Below are 20,616 nucleotides of genomic sequence, written 5' to 3'. Positions count from 1 at the left end.
AAGGTTATATCTTCCTATTGGATAGATCCTGTCAATATTATTTAGTGGTCGTCTTTGTCTCAAGTTATGGCCTTTATTTTGAAATCTATTTTATCCCATATGAGTATTGCTAACCCCCCTTTTTTTTCCTTTCCATTTACTTGGAAGATTTTTTCCCATCCCTTCACTTTCAGCCTATATGAGTCTTTTGTTGTGAGGTAGGTCTTTTGTAAACAACATATATATGGGTCATGCTTCCTTATCCAATCAGCTACTCCAGGACTTTTTATTGGAGCATTATATCCATGTACATTAAGGTGATAATTCATATGGACTTATTTATTTCCAGCTTTGTTTAGTGTGGTTCTATTTTTCTTCCTCTTTTTTCTACTAATTACAGCAGTCTTTTTAACATTTCTTGCAGTGCTGGTTTGGTGCTAATATATTCCCTTAGCATTTTTTGTCTGGGAAGCTCATTATTTGATCTTCTATTTTGAATGACAGCCTCGATGGATAGAGTAGTTTTGGATTTAGACCCTTGTGTTTCATGACCTTGATTACTTCATGCCACTCCCTTCTGGCTGGTTGTGTTTCTGTTGAGAACTCAACTGAGAGCCTTATGGGGTTTTGTTTGTAGGTATCCTATTGTTTATCTCTTTCTGCTTTTAGGATTCTCTCTTTGTCTTTAATTTTTTGCATTTTAATTACTATGTGTCTTGGTTTGTGTTCTTCTTACTTGGGGTCTGTGCTTCTTGAACTTGAATGCCTTCTTCCTTCACCAAATTAGGAAAGTTTTCTGTCACTATTTCTTCAAATATATTCTCTAACCCTTGCTAATTTTCTTCTTCTTTGGGGACTACTATCATGCAAATATTATTACATTTAAAATTGTCCCACGGTTCTCTTAAGCTGTTGTCCTGTTTTTTAATTTGTTTTTCCTTTTGGTTTTCTGATTAGTTCATTTTTTTCTACCCTATGTTCTAATTCACTGATCCAGTCCTCAGCTTCCTCTACTCTGCTGTTCAGTCCTTCCAGTGTGTTCTTCATTTCTACTCTGTCGTTCTTTATTTCTTCTTTGTGGTATTTAATTTCCAATTGGTTGATTTTCAATTTTTCTATGTCTTTACTCATTGTACTGATGTCTTTACTCATGCTGTTGAGTTTCCTCATGATCATGGCTCTGAATTCTAGCTCTATTATCTTGCTTAACTGCATTTCATTTATCTCATCTTCAGTAGAGGTCTCTTGTTCTTTCATTTGGGATTTTTTTTCTTTGTTTCACCATTTTGGTTACTTCAGGGGGCTTTGGAGCCTGCCAAATTATTCCTGGGCATGTTGGTGTTCTGCTGTTTGTGGCTTGCTCTACTCAGTTTGGGTGAGTGTGAAAGGACCCACGTTAAACACCACTGTCAAATTTTACTTTCCTGGTTAGAGTTGCAAGCCTAGGAATGGTTCAGTTATCCTCTAGCTTTTTGCTTGGAGGCTATTAGTCACGATTACTTGAAGAGCCTTGAGCTCTAAGCTGAATGAAAAACTTCCTCAGATGTTCAGCATAAGGGGATTTCCCAAGGGTGGGGCAGACACTGGTTGTTAATGAGCTTCAATTTGCATTTCAATGGCCCATGGGGTAGGGTTGAATCTCCAAGGGAGGGGCCACCACCTCGCCCCAGAGCCCTGGGAAGGAGTAAGATTATCACAATCCTGCATGGCTGCACTCAGCAAAAGCTCTGAGCACCCTCCAAATCCCGTGTCCCCACACTGTTCCAGTCCTGTCTGCTCTCCCTCTGCTGAGCCCAAGGTGAGTGGCTCTGGCTATTTTAGTGCTCTGTCCCAGCTCTGAGCTGTGGAGCCACTAGGGAGTTTAACCCTGAGGGCACTGCTGACAGCTATGACCGCTGCTGTCCGTGGGCTCACAGCCAGGCTCTCGTGCCTCCGCAATCCTACCAGGATCAATTAGGTGTCCCTGGTTATATGGTCCTGACAAGCTGCTTTACTGTTGCTTTTTCCCGACAATTTGTCTTTATATTAGTTGTAATTCCAGTTTGGTCCTGGGAGATGGTTTGTGTAGCTTCCATTCACTCCACCGCCATTTTGGAATCTCAATGGACATTTTAATAATGTTAATGGGTACAACTCATGACCAAGATGTGTTTCCACTTTTTTATATGTTCCTCTATTTCTTTTTTCAATGTCCTGTAGTTTTCTGCAAATAGGTCCTTCACATTTTTGGTTAAGTTTATTCCTAGGTATCTTAATTTTTTGCCACGATGGTAAATGGGATTGTGTTTTCAGTTTCTCTTTCTGTGAGTTCATTATTGGCGTATAAAAATGATGTTAATTTCTTGATGTTAATTAAGTATCCTGCTACCTTGACAAATTCGTTTATTAAATCTAGTAGATTTTTTATGGAGTCTTTAGGATTTTCCATGTACAATTTCATGTCATCTGCAAATAATAACAGTTTCACTTCCTCCTTTCCAATTTGGATCCCTTTTGTTTTTTCTTCATGTCTAACTGCTGTGACTAAGACTTCCAGTACTATGTTAAATAAAAGTGGAAAAATTGGGCATCCCTGTCTTGCTCCAGTTCTTAAGGGAAAGACTTTTACTTTTTGCCCACTGAGTATGATGTTGGCTGTAGGTTTTTTATAAATGGCCTTTATTATGTCAAGATATGATACCTCTATTCCCACATTGTTGAGTGTTTTTATCACAAATGATGCTGGATTTTGTCAAATGCTTTTTCAGCATCTATTGATATAATCATATGGTTTTGGGGTTTCATTTTGTTTATGTGGTTTATTGCACTTACTGTGGTGATTTGCAAATATTGTACCATCCTTGAATCCCTGGGATGAATCCCACTTGGTCATGGTGAATACTTTTCTTAATATATTGCTGAATCTGATTTGCTAATATTTTGCTAAGGATTTTGGCATCTGTGTTCACCAGGGATATTGGTCTGTAGTTTTCTCTCTTTGTAGTGTCTTTATCTGATTTTGGAATTGGAATGAGGTTGGCCTCATAAAATGAGTTTGGAAGTCTCCCTTCTTCTTGAATTTTTTGGAATAGTTGAGAACAGGTGTTAGATCTTCTTTGAATGTTTGGTAAAACTCCCCCATGAAGATTTCTGGGCCTGGGCTTTTGTTTGCTGAGAGAGTCTTGATTACATCTTCAATTTTCGTAGTTGTTATTGATCTGTTCTAGTTTTCTATCTCATCATGATTCATTTATGGGAGACTATTTGTTTCTAAAAATTTGTCCATTTGCTTAGATTGTCCAATTTGATGCCGTATAATTGTTTACAGTATTTGTTAATGATCCTTTGTATTTCTGTGGTGTCAGGTGTTACCTCTCCTCTTTCATTTCTGACTTTGTTTATTTGGGTTCTCTCTCTTTCTTTCTAGGTGAGTCTAGCTAAGGGTCCATCAATCTTGTTTATCTTCTCAAAGAACCAGCTCTTTGTTTCACTGACCTTTGGAATTTTTTTTTCTCTATATATCATTTCTTTCTGCTGTGATATTTACTATTTTTTTTTTCTGTCTACTTGCTTTGGGGATTTCTTTTTGTTTGCTTTCTAGTTCTTAAAGTTGTAAGGTTGGATAATCAATTAAAATTTTTTCTTGTATCTTGTGGTAGGCCTATATTGCTCTGAACTTCCCCCTGAGGACTGCTTTCATTGCTTCCCATAAATTTTGTGTTGTTGTGTGTTGATTTTCATTGCTTTTCAGAAAGTTTTTAATTTCTTCCTTGAGTTCCTTGATAACCCATTCATCGTTTAATAACATGCCATTTATCTCCATGTGTTCAAATGTATTTGCATGTTCTTGTTGCAATTAATTTCTAGTTTCTTGCTATTGTGATCTGAGGAGATGCTTGATATGATTTCAATCTTCTTGAACTTGTAGAGACTTAGTTTGTGCCCTAACATGTGGTCTATCTTTGAGAATGTCCCATGTGCACTTGAAAAGAATGTGAATTCTGCAGTTTTGGGTATAATTCTCTGTAGATATCTATTAAATCCATTTGATCTAGTGCTTCATTTAGAGTCTGTGTTTCCTTGTTGCTGACCACGGTGGACGGCACCCATCCAGGCCCACCCCTGGGCCAGTCTTGAGAAGTCCAGTGTTGACGCCCCTATCCAGGCCCACACGTGGAACAGCCCTGGACACGACCAGGCTGGATGGCCCCATGCAGGCCCCACACAAAGGCCATCCCTGGACACGACCAGGAATGATGTTCCCATCCAGGCCCACACCTGGGCCAGTGCTGGACATGACCAAGCTGGACGGCCACATCCAGGACCACAACTGGGCTAGCCATGGACACGACCAGGGTGGATGGCCTTCATCCAGGCCCATACCTTGGCCAGCCCAAGCCCTGACCAGGCTGGACGGCCACATCCAAACCCCCCACTGTGCAAGCCCTAGAAATAACAAGGCTGGACATCCCCTTCAAGGCCCACACCCTGGCCAGCCCTGGACATGACCAGGCTGGACAGCCTGAATCAGAGCACAAACCTGGGTCAGCCCTGGACATGACAAGACTGAACAACCTAATTCAGGCCCACACCAGGGCAGGCCAAGGACACGACCATGCTGGAAGTTCCCTATTAAGACCCACAACCAGGCCAGCCCTGAACATGACCACAGTGGACGGCACCCATCCAGGCCCACACCCGGGCCAGTCTGGACAAGTCCAGGGTTGACGACAACATCCAGGACCACACCTGGGACAGCCCTGGACATGACCAGTGTGACGTCCTCATCCAGACCTAAATCTAGGCCAGACCTGGAAACGACCAGGTTGGACAGCCTTCATCCAGGCCTGCACCCGGACCAGCCCTGGACACAGAGACTGGACAGCTGCCATCCAAGCCCACACCTGGGTTATCCCTGGACACAACCAGGCTGGAAGGCCAAATCAAGGCCCACACCGGGGCCAGGCCTAGATACGACCAGGCTGGATGGACCCAACCAGCCCACACCCCGGCCTGCCCTGGACATTACCAAGCTGGACATTCCCTTCCAGGCGCCACAGCAGGGCCAGCCCAGGACATGACCAGGCTGGACGGCCCCATCCAGGACTACACACCCGGCCACTCCTTGATAGTACCAGACTGGACGTCCCCTTCAGGCCGCACAGCAGGGCCAACCCTGGACACAAAAAGACTGGATTTCACCATCCAGGATCACACAAGGTCAGCCCTAGACAGTACCCACCTCCGGACGGCCCCATCTAGGCCCCAAACCGGGCAAGCCCTGGAAATGACAAAGCTGGACGTCCCCTTCCAGGCTTACAACCGGACCTGCCTTGAACACGACCAGGCTGGATGACCCCATCCAGGCCCACACCCGGGCCCGCCCTGGACACGACCAGGCTCTAAGGCCCAATCAAGGCTCCACACCCGGGCCAGCCCTGGACACGACCAGGCTGTAAGGCCCAATCAAGGCTCCACACCCTGGCCAGCCCTGTACACGACCAGGCTGGAAGGCCCAATCCAAGCCCACAAAAGGGCCTGCCCTGGACGTGACCAAGCTGGACAGTCCCCGGCCATGCCCACACCTGGGCCAGCCCTGGACACGACAAGGGTGAACAGCCCCATCCAGGCCCACACCTGGGCCAGTCTCTCTGTTGCTCTCCTTGTTCTTAACAGCCCTAAGCTGGCATTCCAAGTACAAATGTCATTGAGAAAAGTGGACAGATACGTGCAAAAAAAAATGACCAACTTCTTACACCATACACAAGAATAAACTCAAAAAAGATTAAAGACTTAAATGTTAGACTTGAAACCATGAAAATGTTAGAAGAAAACATAAGCAGTAAATTCTTGAACATTTTTCATACCAATATTTTTTTCTGACATATCTCCTCAGGCAAGAAGAACAAAAGAAAAAACAAAAAAATGAGACTAATTCCAACTAAAAAGGTTTTTCACAGCAAAGGAAATCATCAACAAGATGTAAAGACAACCAACTGAATGGGAGAACATATTTGCCAATGATATATCTGATAAGAAGTTAATAAAACTCAACACCAAAAAAATTCCAAATAAAAATGGCCAAAGGAGGAAAAAGAGGTGGCACCGGGCAGGACTGGAGTGAGGGTGAGTGTGTGAGACTGTGAGTGAGTGTGAGTTGACGTGAGTGTGGACAAGCAACATCAAGCACTGCAGAAACGTGGGGCAGAGGGTTCCTGTGCTGTGGACGGAGAGCAGCCGGCTACCATGATAAGTGGCTTTTCAAGATGCTTCCCCCTGTGCAGCTGGAAGGCCCCACCATTTTGGAAGATCCATGGTCTTCTCTGGGACAAGGCAGCAGAAGTGGCCAGGGCCCAGCAACCTGAGTCCACCAGTGCGCCTTGCACCATTGAACCAGTGGATCCCGTTTTATCAACGCAAACCAGTGGACAGTAGTGGCACTGTCAAGGTGCTGCCGCGGAAGCCACAACAGACTAGGAGCTGAGCACCATCCTCCACAGCAGCAGCCTGATCAGAGCTGAGCACCACAACCAGCAGCAGTAGTGCCAGCTTGGGAGCCCAGCACCTTCCCCCACAGCAGCAGTGACTGGGAGGAAGTAGAGTCCCACCCACATCAGCAGCTGTGGCTCAGGAGCTGAAACACATCTCCAGCAGCACAAGCTGGGGAAGAGACATCCATACCCATGCAGCAGCAGAGATTGGCAGCAGAGACCCATCCCCTGTAGCATCAGCAGAGGCTGAGCAGGAGTGGTGCCCCAGCCAAAGCAGAAGCAAGGCCTGGGCAGCTGAGACCCTCCCCTGAAAACTGCAGCAGTGGATGTGGAGTGCAGCAGCAGCAAAGTCCCAGGAGCTGAGCACCCTCAGCCCCCAGCTGATTGGGAGCTGAGAGCACACCCTGGCAAAAGGAGTAATAGTAGCAATGCAAACAAGGAGCTGACACACCCCCAGAAGCATCAGCAGAAACTGAGCAGGATCTAAGCCGCACCAGGTAGCACCTCAGAGGAACACACACACCCCAGAAGCACACTGGTGGGATCCACGCACCCCAGCATTCCACCAGCGGGAACCACAAACCCCAGGAGCACCTACCACCACAGATTGATACCAGCTGCCAACTTGACAATCCTCCAGGACCCACAGCAGGCAAGAGGCACCACAAAGAAAAACAGTCTGGGAGGCTAGCAGTCTTATTTGATACACACTGACCTGCCTACTTACCCCAACATCCCTCATCGGGTCTAGAACTACCAGACAGCTAAAATGGGGAGAAAAGAAACAACACCCAAATGACAGAAAAAGGAGAATCACCAGAAAAGGAACTTCATGAAATGGAAGAAAGCAATTTGTCAGACAAAGAATTCAAAGCAATGATTTTAAGGGATTTCAAACAATTCAGTGAGAACAACAAGCACCTTAATGAGAATTATAAACAGGACAGTGGGAACTACATCAGCTTAAAAAAAGAGGTAGAAGCTATGAATAAAAATCAGAAGAAAATAAAGAATGATATAGCTGACATGAAAAATAACTTAGACGGGTTCAATAGTAGATAGAAGAAGCTGAACACCGAATCAATGAGTTAGAAGACAAGGCAGAAAATAACGCCCAAATAGAGAAGCAAATAAGAAAAAATATTTAAAAGCAGGAGGAGAGTTTAAGAGAGCTTTGGGACAATACAAACACTCATATTACAGGGGTATCAGAAGGAGAAGAATCACAGAAAGGAATACCAACTCTGTTTAAAGAATAATGATAGAAAACTTCCCTAATTTAGTGAAGGAAAAAGTCATACAAGTTCAGGACACACAGAGAGTACCAAGAAAGATGAACCCAAAAAGACCTACAGCTACACACATCATAATTAAAATGGCAAACATTAAAGACAAAGAAAGAATCTTAAAGGAAGCAAGAGACAGAAAGTTACCTAGAAGGGCGCTCCCATTACACTTGCAGTTGATTTCTCAATAGAAACACTGCAGGCCAGAAGGAAATGGCGTGAAGAGTACAAAGTAATGAAAGGCAAAAGTCTGAATCCAACACTACTCTATCCAGCAAGGCTATCGTTCAAAATTGAAGGAGAAATAAAGAGCTTCACAGACAAAAATAGAAGCTAAAGGAATTTACCACCACCAAACCAGCACTGCAAGAAATGCTGAAGGGAGTGCTGTAAAAAAAAAAAAAAAAAGAAAAGAAATACAGGGAGAGAGGGGAACACAGGCATAAAATAAAAATGGCAATAAATATCTATCAATAATAACCTTAAAGGTAAAGGCCTTAAATGCTCCAATCAAAAGACATAGGGTAGCTGACTGGATAAGAAAACATGAGTGATATATATGCTGTCTACAAGAGACCCACCTCACAACAAAAGACTCAATCAAGGTGAAAGTGAAGGGATAGAAAAATTTTTTCCAGGCAAATGGAAATGAAAAAAAAAGCTGGTGTTGCAATACTCACATATGATAAGACAGACTTCAAAACGAGGACCATAATAAGAGACAAAGAAGGTCACTACATAATATTTAAGGGACAATCCAACAAGAGGATATAATCCTGGTAAACATATATGCAACAAATACATGAGCACTAAAATATATTTTAAAACTTCTAGAGGACTTCAAGGGAGAGCTCGATAGCACTACAATCACAGTGGGTGACTTTAATACCCCACTGACACTGCTGGATAGATCGTCTAGACAAAAAATTAACAAGGACACAGAGTCCTTAAATGACAAACTAGATCAGTAGCATTTGGTATTTACAGAACATTTCACCCCCAAGCTGCAAAATGTAGTCTTCTCAAGTGCACACGGGACATCATCAAAGATAGACCACACGTTAGGACACAAACTAAGTCTCTACAAATTCAAGAATATTCAAATCATATAAAGCATCTTCTCAGATCACAATGGCATGAAACTAGAAATCAATTATAACAAAAATACCCCAAAACATTCAAACACATGGACACTAAATAGCATGTTATTAAACAACAATGCATTACCAAAGAGATCAAAGAAGAAATGAAAAACTTCCTGGAAACCAATGAAATTGAACACACAAAAACACATCTATTGGATGCAGCCAAAGCAGTCATGAGAGGGAAGTTCATAGCACTACAGGTTTATCTCAAGAAACAAGAAATATTCCTAATTGACTTTCTAACCCTACAACTTAAAGAACTAGAAAGCAAACAAAAGAAAAACTGAGAGCAAGTAGAAGCAAACAAAAAGAAAAACTGAGAGCAAGTAGAATGAAATAGTAAAGGTCAGAGCAGAAATAACAACATAGGGACCAAAAAAAAAAAAAAACAATTCAAAAGATCAATGAAACAAAGAGCTTGTTCTTTGAAAGAGAAACAAGACTGATAAACCCTTAGCCAGACTCACCAAGAAACAAAAAGAAAGGACGTAAATAAACAAAATCAGAAACAAAAGAGAAATAACAACTGACACCACAAAATTACAAAATACAAATGCTCACTAAAACATACTCATAGAAAGACAAACTAAAAAAACAAACAAACAAACAAAAAAAAAAACATTTACAATAATGGCAGAAAACTTAAGATATTTAGGAATAAAATTCACCAAAATAGTAAAAGACCTATTTCTGAAAAACTACAGGGCACTGAAAAGAGAAATAGAGGAAGATATAAAAAGGTGGAAGCATATACCTTGTTCATGGTTTGGAAGACTTAACCTCATTAAAATGTCCACACTACCCAAAGCAATCTATAGATTCAATGCAATCCCCATCAAAATACCAATGACATATTTAACAGAACTAGAACAAATACTTCAAAAGTTCATATGGAACCAAAAAAGACCTTGAATAGCCACAGCAATCTTGAAAAAGAAGAACAAAGTAGGAGGGATCACAGTACCAGATATTATGTTATACTACAAAGCCACTGTAATCAAAACAGCCTGGTACTGGCACAAGAACAGGCATATAGGTCAATGGAACAGAACAGGGAATCCAGAGATTGACCCAAGACATTATGCTCAATTAATATTTGACAAAGGTGGCAAGAGCATACAGTGGAGTAAAGACAGCCTCTTTAATAAATGGTGTTGAGAAAATTGAACGGCTACATAAAAAAAATGACCACCAACTTACACCATACAGAAGAATAAACTGAAAATGAATAAAAGACTTAAATGTGACTGGTGAATCCATAAAAATCCTAGAAGAAAATGTAGGCAACAAAATTTCAGACATCACATGCACAGAATTTTCAGTGACACAACACCTAAGGCAAGAAAAACAAAACAAAACAAAACAAAAGAACACATAGGAGTACATCAAACTAAAAAGCTTCTGCACAGCAAAAGAAACAAGCATCAAAATGGAAAAAGAACCCACTATATGGGAGAGCATAACTGACAATGATACATCAGATAAGGGGTTAATTTCCAAAATATATAAAGTACTCATACAACTCAACAAAAGGAAGACAAAGAATTCAATTAATAAATGGGCAGAGGACTTAAATATGCACCTCTCCAAATGGAACATACAAATAGCCAAGAGGCATATAAAAAAATGCTCAACATCATTAATCATCAGAGAGATGCAAATTAAAACAATTATGAGGTATCACTTCACACCTGCTAGAATGGCTGCCATCAACAAATCATCAAACAAGAAGTGCTGGCGAGGATGTGAAGAAAAGGGAACTCTAGTACACTGCTGGTGGGAATGCAGACTGATGCAGCCACTACAGAAAACAATATGGTGTTACCTCAAAAAATTAAAAATTGAACTATCATTTGACCCAGTGATTCCACTTCTAGGAATATTGTAAGAAGCCTGAAACACCAATCAGAATGAATATATGCACCCCGATGTTCATAGCAGCACTATTTAAAATTGCTAAGATCGCCCTGGCCAGTTTGGCTCAGCGGTTAGAGCGTCGGCTTGCGGTCCGGAGAGACCCGGGTTCGGTTCCCGCTAAGGGCACGTACTTCGGTTGCAGTCTGTCCCCGGCCCTGGTTGGTCGTGCGGGTGGCAGCCACTCGATGTGTCCATTCACGTCGATGTTTCTCTCTCTCTCTCCCTTCCTCTCTCTCCCTCCCACTCTATCTGTACAAAAAAATGGAAAAATATCCTCGGGTGAGGATAAAAAAAACAAACAAAAAATAAATAAATAAAATAAAATAAAATAAAATTGCTAAGATCTGCTTATCCTTTGAAATGACATGGAGGGACCCGGAATGTATTATCTTAAGCGAAACAAGCCAGAGAAAGACAAGTATCATATGATCTCACTTATTTGTGGAATATAATGAAAATAACAGTCTGAGGAATGGGGTAGTCCCAGAGACGTGGAAGTGGGGTACAGACTGACAATCCCCAGAAGAGGCGGTGGTGGGGGAGAGATAAACCACAGAACTTATATGCATGTATGCATGAACAATGGACATGGACAACAAAGTTGGGGACAGGGCGGGGAGGAAGGGGGAGGGAGGAATCAGTTGGGGAAAAGGGAGAAACATCTGTAACAAAAATAAATTAATTAATTAAATAAAAAATAAAAAACTTTGATATATTTACACAATTAAATACTACTCAGCCACATAAAGGAAGGAAGTCATACCTTTTGCCACAGCATGGATGGACCTGGAGAGAATTATGCTTAATGAAATAAACCCAGTCAGAGAAAGACAAATGCCATATAATTTCGCTTATATGTGGAGTCTAATTAACAAAATAAACTAACACACAAAATAGAAACAAATTCATAGATACTAAGAACAGACTGACAACTGTCAGAAGGGAACAGTTTTGGAGGGCTGAATGAAAAAGATAAAGCAATTAAGCAAAAAACAAAAAAGAAACAACACTCACAGTCATAGACACAGACAATAGTATGGTGATTACTAGAGAGAGGAAAAGAGGTTGGGGAGAGGTAGGAGGGTAAAGGGGATAAATGGTGATTGAAGGAGACTTAACATGGGGTGGTGAATACACAATACAACATAATACTGATGTAATTTAAAACTGTACACCTGAAACCTATATAATTTTGTTAACCTATGTCACCCCAATAAATTTAATTAAAAACAACAACAACAAAAAAGCCAACATATACTACCATTTCTTGCAGCACTCTGTGACAGATACCAGTCCCTCAACCATCAGCCTGAAAATCCAGAACATTATACACATGTTCTACTCTCCTCTTTCCCCTCAGAGGAGAGTAAAATGTGGGATTTTCTACTGCTCAAATTGTTGTGCCTAGGATGGGAAGGGCTATAACAACCAAATGCAATGAACTTTCTTACCTGCTTCAATGCAGTTCTTTGCTTTGTGCTTGCCTGGGGTAATTTACCACTTAACTGATTTCTACAGCTTTTACTAAAGCATTTTGGTCTACATATTGTTACATCAATTTCTCCATGCATGAATGAGGTCCTGGGGCTTCTTATTCCACCACTTTGCTGATATTACTCCCAAATTATCTATAACCTTTGCCATCCAAAATGATATAACATTTAGGTATGCCCATTTAATTGGATTATTAGTTCCTAGCTACAATGTAAGTGCTATAGTTACTTTTACATTTTACTTTCAGAAGGTAAATTAATACTGCTAGTTGTCCTCAAGGACAAGGGTCATCTTACTATTATCCCTCTCATCATGCACAATAGCTCACACATAAAGTTTGCCATCATGTAAAACCTGCTTAATAAATGGTCTAGTAGGAGTTGTGAATACTTGCCTATGGATTAAAGATTATTTTCATTTTAAAGAACTTCTGTTTTCTATTTTAAAGTCATTTGTGTTCTGTATATTTTATCCAGATTCTGTTTGCTTAAGGAGCTAATATCCAGGTTCCAATAAAATATCAATCCTTAATATTTTGTTTCTTTTTTCCTCATTAAAAAAATTAACTAGAGTCTATATTTTATTAAAATTCTCTTAGCTTTTACCAAATGTGCTTTTTCTTTTCCAGGATACTACACTACATTTACGCATCATGTCTCCTTACTTAGTTGCCTCTTGAGTTACAATGTTTATCTAGCTTTCCTTTTTTTAATGACCTTGACATTTCTGAAGAGTACTAGTCAGGTCTTTTCTAGAATGATCCTCATATTTATTTTTTTCATAATTAAACTGGGGTTATGTGATCACCTATATCATGATCACCTATCTGTTTTCTCCAGTGTAAAGTTACTCTTTTTCCCTCCTTTCCATCTCATACTCTTTGGAAGAAACTCACTACATGCAAGATATTATCTTCCTGAAAAAAATTTACCCTGTTATCTTGTAAAGTACTCCACATTCTACTTTGTTTATTATTTGGTGTCACCTTTATGTCTATATTTTCTGTGAACTGAAAGTTTAATTTATATTTTAAGTATATGGTTGGTGCTATATACATTACACCAGATGACTTGCAAAGTCAGAATGATCCATATTAGCAATCATTTGGTTAGGATGGTGACAGCAGAGCTCCTCTTCATTGTAAAGGGACAATTTTTTTTTTTTTTTTTCATTTCATTTCATTTTATTGCAATGAGCAAGAAATCTGTGGGACATATTTTAGAATCTTGTACTTCATCCATGGATATCTGTGCCATAAGAAATATTATACAAAAGTGATGACCTCAAAACTCCCCAATTACTTCAGTAGTCATTCATCCATTTATTCAACAAACATATACTGAATGCCTAGTAAGTTCTAGGCAGTGTTTACGTTCACCTGCTGGGACTACAGAGGGGAAAGATGGGCTCTGTCCTCCAGGAGCACAGCCCAGTGCTAGAGAAAGACATCAAGAGTTTCAATAGCTCTTGGTATGGCTTAGTTGGTTGAGCATTGTCCCACCGAGAAGTCACAGGTTTGATTCCTGGTCAGGGCACATGCACAGGTTGTGGGCTTGAGCCTCGAGGTGGGGGGCAGGTGCATGCAGGAGGCAGATGATCAATGTTTCTCTCTCACTGATATTTCTCTCTCTCTCTCTCTCTCTCTCTCTCTCTCTCTCTCTCTCTCCACTCTCCCTCTCCCTTACTTTCTCTCTAAAAATCAATAAAAAGCACATTTTAATAAAAAAGAGTTTCAATAAAGTTTGATCAGTCTATAATAGTGATAAAGAAGGTACTTTCTTTGGTTATTTTCATTATAACTGTTCACCATACTTTTTTCACATACTAAATATTTTCAATAACAAATGTTAAAAGAGAGAGTCTATGATTTAAACTTAATTTAACTAGCTCCTTTCATCCTTAAACATTCTAGTTAATTCCAGTTGACTCCATAAAGGGACTTGTCCAGTTACTACTATAAAAACATAAAAATCTCTGGAGAGCAAGATGATTCAGAAGAACAAATGTAAACTTCAGAGCCCATAAGAACTGAATTCAAATCTCCATCTCCCATTTAGCTCTGTGTCCTGGCACAAATTATTTAACATCTCTGAGCCATGGGTTTCTATACATAAGCCAGAGAAAATGCTTATTTCTAAGGATTCCTAGGAGAATTAGGCAAAATAACATATGAAGTGCTTATCAGAGTTCTGAAGTATCTGGCATATAATAAATGTTATAAATGGTGTTCCTCTTAAGAAACAATAAAAACTACAAACTGTGAATATAAAACAATTGCTTACTACGATCTGGGTATTTTTCCATTGGCAATATAAATATCACATGAATAAAACTAAAATAATATTATGATATTATAAGTAGAAACAAATTCATATTTTAATTAAAGTAAAGAAGCTGACAAGTCTCAAAAAAAAGTTTGCAATTTCCCACCCATACCTCTGCCCTGTTGACCCTCCACATATCCCCTTAAATGTGCCTACAGTACTGAAGGAGGGAAAGTGTTGGGAGCCTTTTGTACCAGTAATATATCTGATGATAGGGTTAAGTTTTGAAGAAATAAAGATACCACAGAATTCTTAGTGACAGTAACTCTTAGTAAGAGGGACTGTGCTCTGGACAGACAAAATATACATCACCTTTCTGCTCAGCCAGCTCCCACAGGTCCTGAGCTGCTGCCCAAGACAGTGTCATAGGGTATTCCACAAGGACATGCTTGCCAGCATTAAGGAACTGCCTTTGGAAACAAGAGATAAATAGAGAAAATACATTCAAATAAGCTGCATTAAAATGCCTTACCCAACAGAGTACAAAATGTTATAAATGCACAAAAGTCTACATGTATAAATGTGTATAAATGTGCCATGTGAGTGCGAGTCAAAACCAGAGGATCAAGATGATGAACTGTACCTCACGTTGTTTTCTACTACACTGTACAAGAATGACTTTCTGGTTATGTGTTCATTTAAACATTCATTTATTCATCCATTTACATATTCAATTAGGTACTACTTACCAGTTACTTTGGAGAAGAAATAAAGACAGTAACAGCTAAACTGTCTGTTACCATATGATAGCTATAAATGAAAACTACAAAACTCATGGCAGCTAGCTCCATCTGAGGCAGTCTAAACAGATTTCACTAACAACTGAACTGACTCTTGAATTATTAGTAAAAATTTTTCCTGGTGCAATGGAATGAGCATATTTCATTTTAAGCAGAATATGCAGGGGTTTGGGCATTTTGTGGGACTTTGTTCTTTTGAATAATGATAAAAATTTCAGAATGGCAGGGAATGAGCTATAGGGAGCAAATGAAAATAAGATATCATTAGTAGTTAGGAGCCTGCCTGACTGTGAAGGATTTAGAATGTGGTGCTTCGAACTTTGGACATTATTCTCTAGATATTCCAAGGTATAAATGATTACCGTTTACCCTTGAACAATGTACCAATCTCCCAAAGAGTTGAAAATCTGCATATAACTTTTGACTCCCCAAAAACTTAACTATTAATAGCCAACACTTGACTGGAAGCTATATCAACAATATAAACAGCTGATTACCATACATTTTGTATGCTATATGTATTATATACAGTATCCTTACAATAAAATAGCTAAAGAAAAGAAAACGTTGAGTGATGTCCGAAGAATGGTAACCTTGGTCTTTCCCCTTGAAGTTTAAATAATTTGAACAGCTATAATTTAATAAAGGATGCCCTGTTCAATACACAAACAACACCTGAGAGATCATGCATTGTAACATCTAAAGGTGGACAAGTGGGAGCAAAATATGGTGAGTTGAGTTACAGATGCAGCCTTACAGCTGGGAGCTTATGGCAGGGCTCAGCCTGGAAAGGGGAGAAATCAGGTTGTGGCAGACACTCCCTTCAGCCAAGAGGAGCGAAGAAATTCGGTGGGCATTCCTGGAGAAGTAGGTAGTATAAGCTGTAGCTGAGTCCAGAGACCTGGGCAGGGACACAGCAGAGAGGTGTAGCCATGTTTGTCTGGCTGTCAGCATTTCAGCCAGAGAAATAAAACCACAGAGCATGACCACTCTGCAACCTCCCAGAGCTTGCCTCCCTTTGGCCTTGGGGTGGGGTTGTAGAGCACATTATCTACAAACCTGAGAACTGGTACTACAGAATCACTTTTTTCATGAGCAAAGGATGGACTCTGTGACTTGTCTAGGAATCAGGAATGCAAGGGAGACTCCATAAAGGTCCAAAGCTGCCATTACCAGGAAGGCAAAGCAACTTAAAAAGTGGACGAGTTACCTAAGAACAATATACCCCACACATTGCAGTTACTCTGACTGCAGTTTTCAGCTGTGAAAAACAGCACAGGAATTTCATTAATTTGAAGCCCCATTGCCCACTGCAATCCCCTGCAGGGTTGGTCCCCTGAGACTGGGACGTCTGGATCACAGGAAAGGCATCCATCTCCCATTCTCCATCACCCCATGGAGATCTGAAAAGCCAGAGAAGTGCAAGAGACCTAAAAAACTTGTGAATCAGTTCCACCTACTGGAAAATAAAATAAAGATCTCTTCTTATCAATCTCCTAGAGAAGTGCTACTCATACATAGATGCCTAGACAGAGAAGAAATCCATCAAATACCATGAATAACCAAAATAGTGAGACATCTCGAGAAAAACTGAACAATTTCCAGAAAACATACTGAAAGACATGGAAATATGTGATTTAAAGGACAGAGCACTCGCCCTGGCCAATTTGGCTCAGCAGTTAGAGCCTAGGCCGTGGACCAATGAGTCATGGGTTCAATTCCGGTCAAAGGCATGTACCTTGTTGCAATTCATACCCGGCCCTTGGTTGGGGTCCTGTGGGAGGCAGCCACTAGATGTGTCCCTTTCACGTAGATTTTTTTTTCTTTCTTTCTCTCTTTTTCTCTCTCTCCCTCCCACTCTATCTAAAACAAAACAAAAAAAAGGAAAAAATGTCCTTGGGTGAGGATAAAAATAAAGGATAGAGAACTCAAGACTGCATTTCAAAAAAAAAATTCAATGAGGTACAAGAAAATACAGATAAGCAGTTTAATGAGCTCAGAAAACAAATCGATGAACAAAATGAGTACCTTACCAAAGAAAATGAAACTTTAAAACAAAACAAAAAAAACAAATTCTGGAGATGAAGAACTCAATAAAAAGATGAACTAGCAAGCATAGGATATAGAATGGACCAAATGGAGGAAAAGATTAGTGATATCAAAGATAGAAATCTAGAAATGATGCAGAGAGAAGAGAGAGACCTGAGCACAAAATAATGTGAAAGAACTCTACTAGAACTAACTTCATCAGAAAGAGCAATATAATAATAATAACCATACCAGAAGAAAGGGAGAAAAGAATGGCAAGCCAATTCAAACAGAGAGTTGATAAGAAATTCCCAAACCTATGGAAAGAGCTAGATCCTCAAATCCAAGAAGCAAACAGAACACCTAATTACCTCAATACAAAAAGGCCTTCACCAATGCATATTGTATAAAAACTGTCAAAAGTTAATGACAAAGAAAAAATTGTCTGGGAAACCAGGGAAAAGAAGAAATTAATCTAAACAACAATGAGGTATCACCTCACACCTGTCAGAATGGCCGCCATCAACAAAACATCAAACAACAAGTGTTGGCGAGGGTGTGGAGAAAAGGGGACTCTAATACACTGCTGGTGGGAATGTAGACTGGTGCAGCCGCTATTGAAAACAATATGGTGCTACCTCAAAAAATTAAAAATTGAACTTCCATTTGACCCAGTGATCCCACTGCTGGGAATATACCCTAAGAAGCCTGAAACACCAATCAGGAAGAATATATGTACCCCCATGTTCATAGCAGCACTATTTACAATAGCTAAGATCTGGAAACAGCCCAAGTGTCCACCAGTAGACGAATGGATCAAAAAGCTGTGGTACATATACACAATGGAGTACTATGCAGCGGTAAGAAAGAAAGATCTCTTATCCTTTGAGACGACATGGAGGGACCTGGAAAGTATTATCCTAAGTGAAAGAAGCCAAGCAGAAAAAGACAAATACCACATGATCTCACTTATATACGGAATATAATGAACATAACAGTCTGAGGAATACAGTAGACCCAGACACATGGAAGTAGGGCACAGACTGACATCCCTCAGAAGAGGGAATGGGGGGTGGGGGGGAGGGAAGAGATAAACCACAGAACTTATATGCATGTATGCATGACCAATGGACATGGACAACTAAGCCGGGGACAGGGTGGAGGGGGGGTAGGGTGGGGGGTGCCAATGGGGTAAAAAGGTAAAATATCTGTAACCAAAAAATAAATAAAAATTCATAAAAAAAAAAAAGAAGAAGAAATTAATCTATAAAGACAAGCCAATTAAGTTATAATCAGACTTCTCAAGACAGTGGAAACAAATATGTAAAATGCAGAAAAGAGCTCTAGCTGGTTTGGCTCAGCAGTTACAGCATAGGTCCATGGACTAAAGGGTCATGGGTTCTGTTCCCAGTCAAGAGCACACACCTGCATTGTAGGTTCAATCTCCAGTCCCAGTAAGGGTCATGCGGGAGGCAACCAATCGATGTGTCTCTCTCACATTGATATCTCTCTCTCTCTCCCTCCCCTCCACTCCATCTAAAAATTAATGAAAAAATATCCTTGGGTGAGGATTAACAACAACAAAATGCTGAAAAGAGAAATTACCAGCCAAGAATAATATCCTTTAAATATTAAGGAAATAATAAGGACATTTCCAGGAATACAGAAGCTGAGGGAATTTATCACCAGAAGATCTCCATTGCAAAAAAAAAAAAAACTCAAGGGGGTAATTCTACCTGAAACAAAGAACAAAAGGTCACAACACTACAAGTAAGATGACCAGAAAACTTACAGCATAAAGAGGGATAAGTTGTGGAAACAAAAACATAAAAGGGGAGTATTAAAAATCTGAATTTGTAAAAGAAAATGGAGATAAGATACATTCAAAAGAAAAAAAACTACTGCATATATAAAACTTTGTTTTCATAAATCTAATGGTAATCACACAATAAAAACCCAAACTGAGACACATAGCTTAAAAAAAGAGAAAACAGAGGAAAGAAGTATGAATGCCAACAAACAAAGGCAACGTATAGAACCACACACACACGCACACATACACACACAAAATGGAGGCAAAGAACTACTAAAAAAACATAAGATAAAATCCCTTTAGGAAGTCCTAATACATCAATAATTACACTAAAGGTAAATACTAGCATATCTAATAAACAATAAATCCAATCATAAGCAGAAGCCCTGACAGGTGTGGCTCAGTTGTTTGGAGAACTGTCCCATGCACCAGAAGGTCACAGGTTCAATTCAATATACCTGGGTTGTGGGTTCAATCCCCATATGGGAGTCAACTGACAGATGTACCTCTCTCACATCGATGTTTCTCTTTCTCTTTCTCTACCTCCCCTTCTCTCTCTCTCTCCCTTTCTCCTTCTGTAAAATCAATAAAAATAAATAAACAAACAAACAAAAAATATGTTAAAAAAAAAAAAATGGACAGAGAGCCCCAAAAGACACTTCTCCCAAGAAGACATATGGCCAACAGATATATGAAAAGAGGCTCAACTTTACCAGCTATTAGGGAAATGGAAATTAAAACTACAATGAGATACCACCTCACACTTGTTAAAATGGCTATTATCAACAAGACAGGTAATAACATATGTTGGAGAGGTTGTGGAGCAAAAGGAATCCTCGAGAGAATCCAAGATGTCTGCAGAGTAGGTGGAAGCTACACACATCACTTCCCAGCACCAACCCAGATTTACAGCTAAATTACTGAGAAATCAACCTGAATAACCAACAAAAGGACAGCTGAACAGGAGTATTATATCCAATGATTTATATAAGAAATTACACAAAGACTGGTAAGAAGGGCAGAGATGTAAAAAGGGCTGGCCCCTGCACCCAGATGCAATGGCTAAGAAGCCAGAGGGATATCTCAGCTATAAAAGTCATTCCTGAGGAGCCTGGAGTCTCGATCCTACACCAGGACTCCCAAACCAGAGCACCAGGCCTAGGAAGAGGGGTCTGCATATCATCTGGCAGCAAAAATCAGTTGGGAATCAGTCTGCTGGAAAGAGGAGGGAGTCTGCTAGAACCCCAGGTGCTCTTGTAAAGAGCCAATGACAGCTCAATCTTGGGAACTCACCCAGGCTCTGGTAGAGGGAAGGAGACTTGGGGCATACAGAAGCCATAAAGAGATCTAGGTGGCATGGCTCTGACCCCTGGAGGGTCAGCCACTGAGGTCCTGGTCCTGAGGCAACATCCCACACTGC

At 40.3% G+C, this 20,616-nt stretch overlaps 1 protein-coding gene across 1 annotated transcript in view; it reads right to left on the bottom strand.

Annotated features, from left to right (window-relative positions):
• The window catches only part of BLVRA (biliverdin reductase A), a 229,804-nt gene that overhangs the window by 100,251 nt on the left and 108,937 nt on the right, over positions 1-20,616 (bottom strand). The window contains exon 7 of the mRNA XM_036246321.1: positions 14,928-15,025. Coding sequence (XP_036102214.1) covers positions 14,928-15,025 — 98 coding nt within the window. The remainder of the gene's footprint in view (positions 1-14,927; positions 15,026-20,616) is intronic.

The sequence above is a fragment of the Molossus molossus genome, unplaced genomic scaffold (genome assembly GCF_014108415.1).
Source record: "Molossus molossus isolate mMolMol1 unplaced genomic scaffold, mMolMol1.p scaffold_m16_p_7, whole genome shotgun sequence".
In the NCBI taxonomy this organism is placed as follows: domain Eukaryota; kingdom Metazoa; phylum Chordata; class Mammalia; order Chiroptera; family Molossidae; genus Molossus; species Molossus molossus.
Note: the sequence above shows the minus strand (reverse complement) of the source record. Positions and strands in the feature narration are given on the sequence as shown.